This window comes from Gastrolobium bilobum, unplaced genomic scaffold (genome assembly GCF_033153095.1).
Source record: "Gastrolobium bilobum isolate Gb01-03AN ecotype WA unplaced genomic scaffold, APGP_CSIRO_Gbil_v1 utg8016, whole genome shotgun sequence".
NCBI classification, from domain to species: domain Eukaryota; kingdom Viridiplantae; phylum Streptophyta; class Magnoliopsida; order Fabales; family Fabaceae; genus Gastrolobium; species Gastrolobium bilobum.
This window is the reverse complement of record NW_026895100.1, coordinates 121,979-136,634: the sequence shown is the minus strand read 5'-3', so window position 1 is coordinate 136,634 and position 14,656 is coordinate 121,979. Positions and strand designations below refer to the sequence as shown.

The window sequence follows — 14,656 nt, the reverse complement described above, 5'->3', positions numbered from 1 at the left end:
GTAAAAAAAAATTTCTCCTCAACCAAACACCACCCTACTATTATCACGTTTGAATGATAATATAAAAAATGCTTCTTTTATTAATAACATAATTTTGATCCTAATTTATATGAAAAAATATTGTAAAAATAAGTCAAGAAAAATAAGTGTAGTTTTACATATAAAAAATAAAAAGTACACTGAATGAGCCCGAGCCTAATTAGAGTTCTCATGCCATTTCTCAATTTCTTTATTAGAGTTTCGCTAATTAAAAACACACAAAAAATGTCGGCAAATTACAACTTATTTATTTTTCTTTTATTATGTCAATCATATAAAAGCTAGTTTCATTTTGAAAATATTATTATTAACTATTAATATTGGCACCATATATTTTTTATCTTTCAAAAATTATCTCAAATTCATTTTTATTATAAATTCTATTAGTTTAAATTAACACATTAACACATTCACCATTCAAAATAACATATAGTCAAATTTTTATTCAAAAACATTCGAAAGAAAAGTTATTTATCCACAATTCATATTGCAATTGGGCCAAACTCGGCTTTTTATCTTTTTTATCCTTTATTAATTAAAAAATAATCACTTTGCCCTCGTTCCAAAACTATATATTAATTTACTCCTATTTAATCGATTACAAAGACATTTAATCGATTAAGGGTACAAATTTTTTTATAATCGATTACAAAAACTTTTTTAATCGATTAACTTTCAGTGACTTTGGTTTAGGAAAACTGCAAAACTTTCTCCTTTTGCGTATTTCCACCCAACTCTTATCAGATCAAATCCTCTTCTTGAGCCTCTCAACGGACTTTACCATTTTCATTGTTCTCTGCATTTTCTTCACTTTCTATTTCCTCTTTACCACCCACAACATCGTAAGCTTTTTTTTTTTACACTTTAATTTCATATTATCTGCTTTTTGTGAGGAAAAGTTGAACGAAGAGAGAGATAAAAAATAACTTTTGAATCAATGGTAATTAAAGTGATAGTGAAGTGGTAGTAAAAAAAATTGGTAGTAAAAATATCCTAGCTCATTTTCATTGTTTGTTTTTCGAGTAAACAGAGAGTTTTTGTTATTTATGTTTCTTTTTTGTTTCTGGGTTTATTTAATTCAAAGAAAAAAAAGCAGATCTTGCTATCTGGATTCAAATGGGATGAGGATAAGACTTTCGCTGGATCCAGTGGTGATTTAATTATGTTATTTTCTTGGGAAACAAACAGAAAATTTGAGCAGTGAAAGGAAGCCATGATAGAACCAGATTAATTTGTTATTATGCTACTTTCATGGGAAACAAACTGAAAATCTGACAAGAAATCTTACTAGAAAGGGACTGTCTCTGTTTTGAAAGAGATTTAATTAATTTGTTGAATGATTTGATTATGAGCTAGAGTTTTGATGGAGATGCACATGGATTTGAATCAATAAGTAGATCCATGCTTGCTTTGAAAACTGATCCTCTGAGGCCAAGGTTGGATCAGATCCGAAAGCATGTTGAAGATCATCACTCTTTGGCTCTGGTGTACGCATCCTATGTAAGGAAGCTCAAGCTTGAGGGCTCCAAGCTTGTCACTCTTCTGCTTCGTTTGAATAGTTCATCTCCAAGAAGTTTCCTATGCAACTTTGTTACAAAGCCACGAAAGTTAATCGATTAAATTTTTTTGTAATCGATTATATATATTTTTTTGAACAGTTGATCGATTAAGTGTATTTGTAATCGATTAAGTAGGGACATATTAGTAAATAGTTTTGAAATGAGGGCAAAGTGGTTATTTTTTAATTAATAAGGGACAAAATGGTCAAAAAGTCAAACTCTCAGTTAAAAAGAAATTAATATTAAATTTTGAACTTTAGAAAAAATAAAATAAAAAAACAGTCAAATTATTTGTTTTTTGGTTTTTCTTTTTAAAAAAGAGGAAGTTGAAGAAGCAAGGAAGCAGCAACTTTGGTGTGTGCGAACTCTGTGAGCTGAGTTGCGTGCATTCCTTTCCTTAAACCTCTCCCTCTCTTTTTCTCTCTCTCTCTCTCTCTCCGAAACAAAATGGACATTGATTTCAAAGAATATCAGTTACGCTGTGAACTTCGTGGTCACGAAGACGACGTAAGATTTTTGTTTCAAACATCCTCAACCTCCTCAAACATCATCGTTTTCCTTTCTTTCTTTAATGTTTTCCTAAAATTGTATTGATTGGTTTAAAACAGGTTCGAGGAATATGCGTGTGTGGCAACGAGGGCATAGCGACGTCGTCTAGGGATCAAACGGTTAGGTTCTGGTCAGTGGCGGACAATCGCAAGTTTGAGTGTTCAAAGATTCTGTTGGGGCATTCGAGCTTTGTGGGACCCTTGGCATGGATTTCCCCGAACTCGGAGTTCCCACATGGTGGTGTTGTGTCTGGCGGCATGGATGCTCTTGTGTTGGTATGGGACTTGAACACCGGTGAGAAGGTTCAAACCCTCAAGGGCCATCAATTGCAGGTCACTGGCATTGCATGTGATGATGGAGATATTGTATCATCTTCTGTTGATTGGTGAGTTTCAGATCAGCACTTTCTTTTTTATTCTAATTGTACTTTGGTTTACTTGGATTCCTTGTTTTAAATTTTGGATTAGATCAATTATAATATACTAAACTTACTCAATTTGCTCCAAGACTATAAATACCTCATGGTTGGCCACAAATCAACCTTGAAGTACAGTGCCTTTCTTTGTAAAATTTCCTGTATAGGCTTCTTAACATGTTAAGTTTTCCAATTATCCCATATTGACTTCAATTAGAATCCTTTGATACTGATTTTTGTTCCAGATAAACCAATTTATTGCCATTTTGATCCATGTTTTGCAAACTGTTACTGTTGTAGTTGATACTCTGGTGAATATGTTAATATTTATTTAGGAATATATGTATATATATTTCTCATATGGATTTCCTTATCATTATTTACTACCTGAATTTCTTATGCAGTACCTTGAGACGGTGGCGTAATGGGCAATCTATAGAGATGTGGGATGCTCATAAGGCACCAGTGCAAGCAGTTATAAAGCTACCCTCAGGCGAGCTTGTTACTGGTATGGCTACTTGTTAATGCACTTTTTTCATAAACTTCTCATTGTATCTTATTGGTTTAATAATCATTTTTCTAAGCAAGTATTTATACTTGGTATTCTGCAGAGCATGCATGAGATCTCATCTTGTTACCTAAAAACATTTTGTTCTTGGGAATGATATTGGGATGCTATTAGACTGAAGTTTGTTAACATATCTTCTGACAATTTTAGGTTCAAGTGACACTACTTTAAAGCTTTGGAGAGGAAAAACTTGCTTACATACTTTTGAAGGACATGCAGGTTTACTTTTCTGTCTCTGGAAATACGCTTAATATTTTATTCTATCAACAATTTATATTTGTCTTTGTAAATTTCTCTCATACATTTGGGTGGTAAGGAATGGCAGAATTTTGTGTTTAAGTTCAAAAATATTTGCATAGTATAATTGTGAATCGATTTTAGTTTTTCAATTAATCATTTTATTAAATAGGTTGTTTTCTTTCAATTTGACTTGTGTTTTCAATTTAAAGAAGGAAAAAGAGATCTCAGCAATTATGTTGCCTTGGGAACATGTCTTAGCTGTCAGATTATATCCTTTTATGCTATTATGGGAGATATATATATATATATATATATATATATATATATATATACTTGTTTCATTGTCTTAATATAAACTAATATCACTGTGCAAATGCTGATGAACTTTGAGGACTTTGCAGACACAGTTCGAGGATTGGCTGTGATGTCTGGTCTTGGAATCTTATCTGCATCCCATGATGGGTGGGTTCATTTCTGTTTCTGCACACGCTGCTCTAGATCTAAAAAATATTGAATCCCTGGTTCTGCATTAGAAAATATATATACCCTGTTTGACTTGTTTCTGTTACTACAGTTCTCTCAGATTATGGGCTGTAAGTGGTCAAGTGTTAATGGATATGGTTGGCCATACTTCAATTGTTTATTCAGTTGATTCACATGCATCAGGACTTATTGTCAGTGGTAGTGAAGACCGTTCTGCAAAAATATGGAAAGGTGATTACTTGTTTCTTTCTTCTTGCTACAGAGACCATGTGTCATTGGTTGGAATTTCTGACTTTTTTTTCTTAAATATTTTTCAGATGGAGTTTGTGTTCAGAGTATAGAGCATCCCGGTTGTGTTTGGGATACAAAATTTATGGAAAATGGGGATATTGTGACAGCATGTTCCGATGGAATTGTTCGTATTTGGACCGTACATCAGGATAATGTTGCTGAGCAGCAAGAGCTTGATTTATATGCTTTGCAACTTTCTCAATACAAGTCTAGTAGGTATGGTTATATATTGGATGTCATAATACGCTTGTTACTTCCCCTTGACACATCAGCTTCTCCTTTTCTTGTCTGTCCATATTGTAAGTTTCTTAACTATATCACTCTGAAAATATATTTTTCTTGGGAATTTTTTTTACTCCCAGTAAATCCAAATGTATTCATGTTTTTATTTATTTATTTAAGTTTAAATCTCTAGATTATGTCATACTTGGATTAATTATGTCGTGCTATTACTGATGAACTTAGCCTGATCTGTTAATTTTTGCTAGAAAGAGGGTTGGAGGATTGAAATTGGAAGAGTTACCAGGCTTGGAGGCACTGAAGATCCCAGGTCTGGTTTTAACTATTTCCTTTTCGAGAGTCGTTCAATATAAGCTTTGCCCCCTACCCCCGCCATTTGTTTCTTCTTTTGGAAGGTTGGGGTGGAAGGTGGGGGGACAGATACAATTTGCTAGTAATGGTGTCACATAGGGTCGGAGAATGTCTACTTTTGCAAATAAGATGCTATATTTAGTTATTAATATCCGTTCAGATAGAATAGGCAAGCTTGCTTGCCATGAAAATGTACCATCAAATAATTTTAAATATTCAACAGCTCTGCAAGCCCTCAGTTTTAAGACATAAGTAATATCTGATGACATTTTGTAATTTATATTTGTGCATAATAAAATGTGTAGTTAGAGCGGTTTCTTTTTCCTTTTTGAATTACAATAACCCAGCAGCCCAATGTATGTCATGGTTTCTGTTTTAATCATCTTCTGGTTCTGAACAGGAACTAGTGATGGCCAGACAAAAGTAGTCAGAGAGGGGGATAATGGGGTGGCATATGCATGGAACATGACAGAACAGAAGTGGGATAAAGTAATTTCCTTACTTGATTCTTTATGAGCTTTTACATAGGTGTCCAGAACTCCAAACAAATAAAAAAATTAGCTTCTGTTGTTTCTATTTCCCTTCAGCTGTGTAATTCTTTTTCCTCAATCAAATCCCAAGTTGCAGTGCCAAATGTAAATGATATTACAAGGTTATTTTCTAGTAACAATTTATTTTTACTTGTAGATTGGTGAAGTTGTTGATGGACCGGAGGAATCAAGTCGCCCTTTCCTCGATGGTGTTCAGTATGATCATGGTCAGTTTCCTGTGTTTCCCTTGATCACTTGATTAGGTTTACCTTCTTCACACACATTTCTTAGAATTTTTACCTCTGGCTGTTCAGTGTTTGATGTGGATATTGGAGATGGTATGCCTATCCGTAAGTTGCCGTACAACCGATCAGGTACACATTCTCACCATGAGGTTTGCATCTTTAATCCTGAATTAATAATGTAGGGATTGACTTTCTTGTGCCACAGCAAGAGAGATTATTTTCTGTTTTTTCTCTAAGTGTTTTGGGATAATGGATTTCTCTGACTTCTAGAGAGTCAGTAGGAACATTAGTTGTTTATTTCAATAGTTTCTTAGATATATTGTATAATTTTATTCTGAAACCTTAGAGCAGTAGATGGACTTATTAGTATTCCAGTAGGTAGTATATAGTAAGGATTCTGAAACATGATCTACTGGGCCAATTCAACCAACAACTGGTATGTTAGGTTGCCTTAGTTTCCAAAAGGCAAATTAGCATGTGTATGTGTGTGTACCTGCTCAATATATCAATAAAAAGGGAGTAATTGTTTTGCCCTATCATGTGAAGAAAAAAGAGGTATGGAGTAGTAAAGTACTACTCAAATATTTTTGTTTAACTTGTGTTTGATTTTTGCTTATGCTCCGAGTCTGAAGTTCAAAGTCGCAGTACTTTTAGGATAGTAGAGAGAGATTTGGGTAGAAGAAAATGTGTCAAAATATTCAAATATTCTTTTCTTTTATTTGTTTGCGATGTTGAAGGTAAGATGCCACCCTCTCTTATAAGTGGTTTAATTGCTAGGGCTTAGGAGTGATGAATTAGATTTCAAAGGATAAGATGCCACCCTCTCTTATAAGTGGTTTAATTGCTAGGGCTTAGGAGTGATGAATTAGATTTCAAAGGCTTCTCCTTTGATGTACTGATCTATTAAGTCTTATCAGCTACTTTACTCCCCATTTTCTGCTTTAAGTTTTCTTGTCACTTGCAATTGTTTCTCTTGTATAACCCAAGTTGGATGCTGAGAATCGAATCTCACACTATTTTTTACTTTGTATATCTTCTGATTTTGTTGGCTCCGAATAATTAATGCAAGCAAATGATAATCTGCTAATCCATATGATGTTGCTGACAAATGAACCCCTCAATTTTTACTTTTCATAGCTTCCTATTTTATTGGATCTAAATAGTTCATGCATACAATGTGTCCAGATAATCCATACGATGCTGCTGACAAATGGCTACTCAAGGAGAGTCTTCCTCTTTCCTACCGTGAGCAAATTGTACAGTTCATACTTCAAAATACTGGACAAAAGGATATTACTTTTGATGCTTCATTTCGTGATCCCTTTACTGGATGTAAGTATAATGTCTGTTAAATAAAAAATTGATGGTGATCAAGGAGGTCCATTGTCCCTGCATTCCTCTTTTTTTACTGGATTGTTTGTCTTATTTTCTGTTTCAGCCAATGCTTACATACCAGGACAACCTTCACGCACTTCTGGTAATAAAAGCTCACCTTATTTTGTCCTGCTTGAGTTCCATCATGTTCATTATGTATCATGTGCTTTGTGCAACTCATTCCCAATTGAATTTTTTGTTGTTTTTTTTTTTTTTTCATGACAGATATTTCTGTGAAACCTACTTTCAAGCATATTCCTAAGGTGTGCTTTCATACACTTTGTTTGGAAGTGGCTGATGTCTTTCTTTAGTCTTTGCGATATATTTTTTAGCCCGAGAATTCTTAAGCCCGGAGAATACAGATGATCTGATATGCCTTTTACTGTATTTATATATATATTTTTTAATTAAAATTAAAGAATGCATCGTTATTTAGTAACGTGGCCTACACCCAGATAGTCAAACTCATGCTATGTAGCAATGTCCTTAGTCCTAACAGACTATACTTTGTGTGTCCTAAGGTTGGTGTATGTAAATTTATAATGTTAACATTCAAAATGGAATTTGTAAATTTTGTACTTTGCTATAATTGTGGTCTAGGTATCCCTGTCTATCAAAGATAAGAATTCCTTGTTTCACTACAAGCTCTAGGTGGAGCTCAAAAGCAAGAAATCACTCTGACATGTTCTTTGGTTGAGCCTTTGTTTATTTGAATTGTAATTTTTTTTCCTCAGGAAAATTGCTTGATGTGTTCCTCTAGCAACTTATGCATTCTTTGTAATCTGAACTTAATTTTTAATTTTTTTAACTTTTATTATTATTATAAGAAGACGAACTGTCAGACCGGCCAATATATCATCTTTACAGAATGTTGCTCAGTGTAGAAGTGATTTGGTCCTACTTGGAAGTGACTATGCTAAAATTAGTGTAATCATTTGCTCTTTTTTTTTTTTTATAGACTGAATCTGATGTTCAATCCCCCTTTCCTATTTTGATTGTGGAGCTTCATACTTTTTCCCTTTTCAAGCTTATTGTGTATTTTGATAGCTGATGCCCAGTACTTATTTCTATTGTCAGAAAGGGATGCTTGTTTTTGATGCAGCTCAGTTTGATGGGATCCTTAAAAAGATTACTGAGTTCAGTAGTGCTTTAGTATCTGACCAGGTAGGTTACATGATCAGAAATTTAATTTTTTCCTTAGTTATTAATATGTAATACATAATGTTAAAAATGTATTATTTTATTAGAAGGAACTTCAGTTTATGACGATAAACCCAACTGCAACACTCAGGATTGGGGAACATTTTAAACCTTTGATATCTACTTTATCCATGATCCTTCCAAACTCCGATATACCTGTTGATGATTTTAGACTTGGGATCTACATGTTATGATGCCCTTCAATGTAATAGACATAAAGCATGCTTCAATGTTCAGTGTCATTGCATTTTTTGTTATTATTATGCTATATGAATTCAAATACTGAATTTTCTGAGTAATTTGGTCTATTGTCAATCTGATATAGGAAAAGCAGAACTTGTCTTTGACCGAGCTTGATGTTTCCAGACTGGGTGCTATTGTTAAGACTCTGAAAGATACTTCACATTATCATTCTAGTAAATTTGCAGACTCTGATATAGCCTTGTTACTGAATTTGCTTCGGTCATGGCCCATTACAATGATATTTCCTGGTTAGTTGGCATAGTTTCTGAATTTTGTCTCCTGTTGCTCCTTTTTATTGCACTTAAAAAGAAATTTTCATTGTTACCTTGACAAAACCATCGGAAAAAATTTGTTTCATATTGTATGCTTATTTCTTAATAAGTGAACTTCTCTAGTCTTTAGGAAAATGGGTTTGCTTATGTTAAGGTCGTACTGCAAGGTATGAGACTTGGAGTCCCACGTCAGAAACATAAGGTTCTGGTGTGGGGTTTATATGGATTTTGGGCTCTCCTATCTTAGGAGCTAGCTTTTGGGGTGAGGTTATCTCAGGGTTCGTATCCGCTTACTTCTTCATTTGTGCTTTCTCTATGCAGTCATTGATATTGTAAGGATGACAGTTCTTCATCCAGATGGTGCTATTGTACTTCACAAGCATTTTGAAGCTGAAAACGGTATCAACATTGCCATAATTTTGTTTTCTGACATTAAATTATGACAATAATCAATTCAAATTCATCTTTACAATGTCAAATATTGATGACTGATGACACTTCTTGAATATGTCTTTCTTTTGAGGTGTAATGTATCCTTGATTTTCTTCTGTTATATCAGACATACTAATGGAACTGATTAAGAAAGTCACAATAAATCCGACAATTCCTGCAAATCTATTGACCAGCATTCGTGCCGTAACTAATCTATTTAAGAATTCATGCTACTGCAACTGGCTGCAGGAACATCGTAGTGAGGTTAGCATCTCTTTATTGCAATGTTTTTTTGACTTGGAGTATTTAAAGGACTTGAAAAGAATTGCTTGGAAGACCAACGTTAATATAGGAATTTTCCTGTGACATTTTTGTTAAGAAAAAGGTGCATAAACTCATATTCTCTGATTAATGTAGAGCTTTCTATTGCTCTGCTTTTTAAAGTATTACTGGTATATTTTAATTTGAAGATATGCGTTGGCTTTTCACAATGCCTTCTAATTTACATAATTGAACTCTCCTTTACATCACTGGTAGAGTTATCAATTCATTTGTTCATTGACTTGGGCCATTTTATCCTTTTTTTCAATTGAAAATTTTCATTTTTGAAGGATTACGTGACTTTGTCCATGTTTTTTCTGTTCTGGTGGTAGATGGATCTTGGACGTTTGTTTGTGCTAACTGTGTCTGTGTTGCAGATTCTTGATGCTTTCTCAAGTTGTAGTTCATCTCCAAACAAAAATTTGCAGTTGTCCTACTCTACTTTGATACTCAAGTAAGTTCTTTTTCTTGGGTGGATACAATTACTCAACAATGTCTTTTCTTGACTATAATGTATAATATGTTTGTTTAGGTTTTGGAAGTTCCCTTTTATGTTGTTGCATTAATTCCAAATAAAAAAATAGTCTCCTTGCAGAAGTGCTCCAATGCTCTCTGGTTTTTTATTATCCCCCAAAATAAAAATTAAGCACATGTTCGGGAAAGCTTAAATTATAGGAAACGATCACCTTTTTTTTCTTTCTTTTATCTTTTTTTCCAAAAGCTCTCAGCAAGCTAAAAAGAAAAGCAATTATTCCTTGAATGTAAACTAATCCAAACACGTGCTAAATAAATTTATTTTCTTTTTGAATGAAAAAAATGAAAGAAGGGAGGTCAATTAGAACATTTAGATTTTTCTTCTGTGGTCAGTGCTTCAGTTCAATCTACTTAACCTCACTACTCTGTTGCATAAGTATAGACACTGAAGCAGTGGTGCTGGCTTTTACATATTGAGATCTCAGTTCTTGTTTCATTATTTTCATCATTGTAGTGGTTTGCTTTTAGAATTTTATGGACCCACAATGCAAACCTGCAATAACCTTTACTACTCATGTGATCCTCACAGTTATGCTGTGCTATTGATTGAATCGAAGGATCAAGAAGGGCAATCTCAAGTTTTATCAGCTGCACTTCAGGTATGTCTTATGCTGTTATTACCTGCAACAACAACCATCACAGCAACACCTAGTCTTATCCCACTAGGTGAGGTCGACTACATGGATTGATCAATTCTATTAGGATCCATAAAAAAACCAAGGTTTAAATAAAATCATTTAGGCAATGTCTTTTTAAATGGTTTCTCATTAATTTTTCTTCGGATATCTTACAACTAGAAGCTCTCTTTTTTCTGATCCAGTTCCTCCACCACCGCGAACCCATTCCTTGACCTTTTAATTAAATTATCTTCCATTTGATCCACCTTTTTTTTCCCCTCACTGAAGCCTCTATTGGTCTTCTCATATGACTTAACCACCTTAGGAGAATTTTCATCACCTCCTCCTTAATAGGTGCTAGTGGAACTCCAAGTTTCTCCTGAATAGAGTCATTTTGACTCTTTTTTTTCTTGTATATCTACTCGTTCACCGCAATGTTTTCATCTTTGTACTCTTATGTTTTGCTCTTTTTGGTGCTATATTGCCTAGCATTCACTAGCATAGAATATTGCTGGTCTTATAGAATTTTCCTTTTGAGTTTTGAATAGGAACTTTGTGTTACGATCCTTAGGACTTGGAGTCCCATATCGGAAACATAAGGTTCTGGTATGAGGTTTATATGGACTTTGGGCTCTCCTACCTCATGAGCTAGCTTTTGGGATGAGGTTCTCCCAAGGTTTGTATCTACTAGAGATATATAAAACCATTAAAGAGGCCTTCACTTAAACCACCCCCACTTTTGGCTTGTGCATTATCCTTCCTTCATGCCCAGTGAGCTCTCTGTGAGGGGGCGTGTTAGAGAAGTATATAAACCATTGATGGGCCTTCATTTAATAGCTTAAGCTTTTGGGTGAATTGGTTCTTTACATGATATCAGAGCCTCGTGTTCCGGGTTCGATCCTCATCGCCCCCCATTCTCTCTTGTGGAATTTCTTAGCATAGGTAGGTGGACCTGTGCATTATTCACCCTTCATGCCCAACGGGTTCTCGTGTGAAGGGGTGTGTTAGAGAAGTATATAAACCATTGATGGGCCTTCACTTAATAGTTTAAGCTTTTGGGTTGAATTGGTTCTTTACAGTATCAATTGGTAACAGAGCCTTTCGTTATGTCTCCCGGTTGCAATCAAGAGGCGCGGGTGGTGACGTTGGCATTGCAGTGTTCGCCCAGGGCTAGTAAAAGACTAGCTCAAAGCCAGCCCGCGTGGTGGAATGTTACGACCCTACTCCAAGGTATGGGACTTGGAGTCCCACATCGGAAACATAAGATTCTGGTGTGGGGTTATATGGACTTTGGGCTCTTTCTTACCTCATGAGCTAGCTTTTGGGGTGAGATTCTCCCAAGGTTCGTATCACTTTGCAACTACAAATTATGCCTAAATCATTTCTTCATGCCATCCACCCAGTTTGAATCCTATGTGTGACATCCCCATCAATTCGATACCTAAACCTTGTAAGTTGTGGTAGCTAGTCTTGCTAGCTTGGGTCTTTCTAAACCTGCTTTTCATATACTACGTCTTATTCCCACTTAATGAAAAGCCTTTAATTCCAAAGTTTATCCATATATTATTTAAAATATGAAAATTTCTACTTTTAGATGTTATTGTTTCTAAATTATAGTAAAATGCATTTCGGTTTTGTGTAGATTGTTGAGGATGAAAATGTTGAAGAGGATTCCAAATTCCGTGCTTTGGTTGCTGTTGGAACACTGGTATTTTTAAGTTTCCGTCTCTCATCTTGTGTTGATACTTAAATTCTATTTTTTCTTGTCTATATGTACGTCAAGCTAGTCTGCATGTTGTATCTCAACTTCACGTAACTACACATTTTTTGCATATTTGTTACAATCTGCTTGTGTAGCCTGATCATCCAATTCATTTATTTATCACCCTGTCTACTCTTGCTGCTATTCAATCTATTTGCAAATTGTTTTGGTTGTTGGTTTCAGTTTCATTTCCTAGTCAGTGGAACACCTTTGTCTTGGTACACAGGATTTAAGAAATGACATGCAAGAATGAAATAACATTTTATTTATTCGAAAAGCATACAAACACAATCAAATCATATTGCATCCTGATTTTGTTTTTTCGTAAATGAGAATATGTACAAAATATTAATGCAGGAGAACTAATGAAGATTAAATATTCACAAAATGTGACTTTGAGCAGATTTTATTTTTGTTTATAAATTAGTGTGTTTTGAGGCATATCGATCTCAGTGAATTGCTTCACTCAAGTTTTTATCTGTCCAATCTTCTTCAAACAGATGCTTGAGGGTCTTGTTAAAAAAATAGCACTGGACTTCGATGTTTTGAGCATTGCCAAAGCAGCTAAGGGTTCTAAGGTTGTCAAGATTGCTGAAGTTGGATCTGATATGGAGGTGTTAACAAAGCAGAGCTGAATTCAATACCTTTTGAGCAATTAATCTCTTCCGTTCCTTAATAAAATGAAGGTAAATAGGAATGCTCATGCTCTTGTTACATGCACACGGTTTTTTAATTCGTCTGGGCATTTTTTTGTTGTTGTTGAAGGGTTAAAAAGCATCATGTGGAGAGTTATTTCGAAATGGAAATATTTATGCAGTGTACAGCATTATGATCTTCAGATCCTTGTGCCAAATTCTGTCTCATGCATTGAGTTTTCAGTTGTATTTGATGCAATTATTCATTGGCTCACTAAGGAACCATAATAATTTCTTCTTTTTTCATTTTATTTGGTACAAGAACTTGGTTACGAAAATAGAAAAGGCAATTTGGCTGAAGATTAGATTTCCAACATCAGCAACACTCCAAGTCTCTAAGACTTGGGCCGATGTCAATTGAGCTATAAATTTGTAGTTGGAACCACAATACTTTATTCTTATTAACAATGTTTCGTATGAAATAAAATTCACAACTTAATCAAATCATTAGTCATCAAAAAAATTCTACCCTTTGTGTTAGAACACATATTGATGTTGGTATGGTTAGGAATTGTATTTCTCTAATTTGCGTACTTTTTATTGGCAGGATTATTGTTGTACTAAAAGGACGTTGGCAAACAAGACATCTTTCTATCTGAGGATTGTGCGTTTGTTTTCCGAACGGCGAGCTGTTACATTTAGGATATTCATTCACAATATGACACAATGGAAGTAGCCTCAGTATTACATGTCCCCTCACGCTTTCACCCCTCCTTTGAGATGATTATTTTATAACTTAATAGATGCCTCGCTAACCCATGAGATTTATCAGATACGTTGTTTATAGCAATGCAATTCTATTTCATGACTAGGGAAACCGAATTATTAAATAGGACCGTTCATATTTTTTATCCAAAAAAATAAGAATTAACAGTTGATTTATTTATCCAAAAATGATACTTTGATCTTAAACTTCCAACAATTTCGGGAAATCTCCAATCTTTTGATATGTCCGCCTATTTATCGATTACTTTAATTAATTGGGTTTGAATTCAATCGGACTCATAAATTTGGACTCTTCTTAAATTGTTTTTTCTATTCCCCTCAAATTTTCTTATTAAGGGAACGAATTTTTTATGATTTGAACCAGAACATTTTTGTGACGTGACGAGTTGCTTTTAATCTAAGGCCCTGTTTGGTAGAGGGATGTTTGTAAAAATATCAGGAAAGTTAAAATCGGTTTCGTACTTGCCCACGTTTGGTAGGATTTTTAATATGAGTTGATCGGGTATCTAGTTTGTCATGGATTTGCTCTTATGACCAAAATGTGATCGGGTATCGGTTATTTTTGTTCGTGGCTTCCGCAACACCGTCGTCACTCCACAGTCGCACGTCTTGAACTTCAATGTGGATGAAGTTGCAGAACACTTGGACACCAACGTTTGTCATTGTCATCTCCACCCATGCTTTCTCAACGATTGAACAACTTCTATGTTACTTTATGCTTCATCACAATGTACACAGGTCAGAAAATATATCCAAAAAACACATGGTAAAAAAACCCATTTATGTCAAAAGCTTACTAACACCCAATCGTTAAAATTTTAAAACAACAATCCAACATCAAAAAAATTGTTTGTTTATACATGCTGGCAGTTTACGAATTGAATACACAGATACAACGAAGCCTTGTATTTGGAAGTGCCAACCACCCATGTTTTTTTTAGGGCTATTAATCCACAAAAATTATAAACAA

General features: G+C 34.5%; 1 protein-coding gene across 1 annotated transcript; it reads left to right on the top strand.

The window, feature by feature from the left end:
* The first annotated feature begins 2,005 nt into the window (after nucleotides 1-2,005).
* On the top strand, nucleotides 2,006-13,784 carry LOC133303157 (uncharacterized). Its single transcript, XM_061503064.1, has 23 exons — nucleotides 2,006-2,105; nucleotides 2,207-2,532; nucleotides 2,967-3,070; nucleotides 3,281-3,349; nucleotides 3,772-3,832; nucleotides 3,945-4,084; nucleotides 4,171-4,360; nucleotides 4,633-4,694; nucleotides 5,136-5,224; nucleotides 5,423-5,492; nucleotides 5,580-5,639; nucleotides 6,696-6,842; nucleotides 6,949-6,987; nucleotides 7,110-7,147; nucleotides 7,962-8,048; nucleotides 8,410-8,575; nucleotides 8,921-8,998; nucleotides 9,159-9,295; nucleotides 9,730-9,806; nucleotides 10,416-10,485; nucleotides 12,146-12,211; nucleotides 12,766-12,951; nucleotides 13,508-13,784. The coding sequence occupies exons 1-22, from the start codon at nucleotides 2,046-2,048 to the stop codon at nucleotides 12,898-12,900; spliced, it is 2,271 nt and encodes a 756-aa protein (XP_061359048.1). The 5' UTR covers nucleotides 2,006-2,045; the 3' UTR covers nucleotides 12,901-12,951; nucleotides 13,508-13,784.
* The last annotated feature ends 872 nt before the right edge of the window (nucleotides 13,785-14,656 follow it).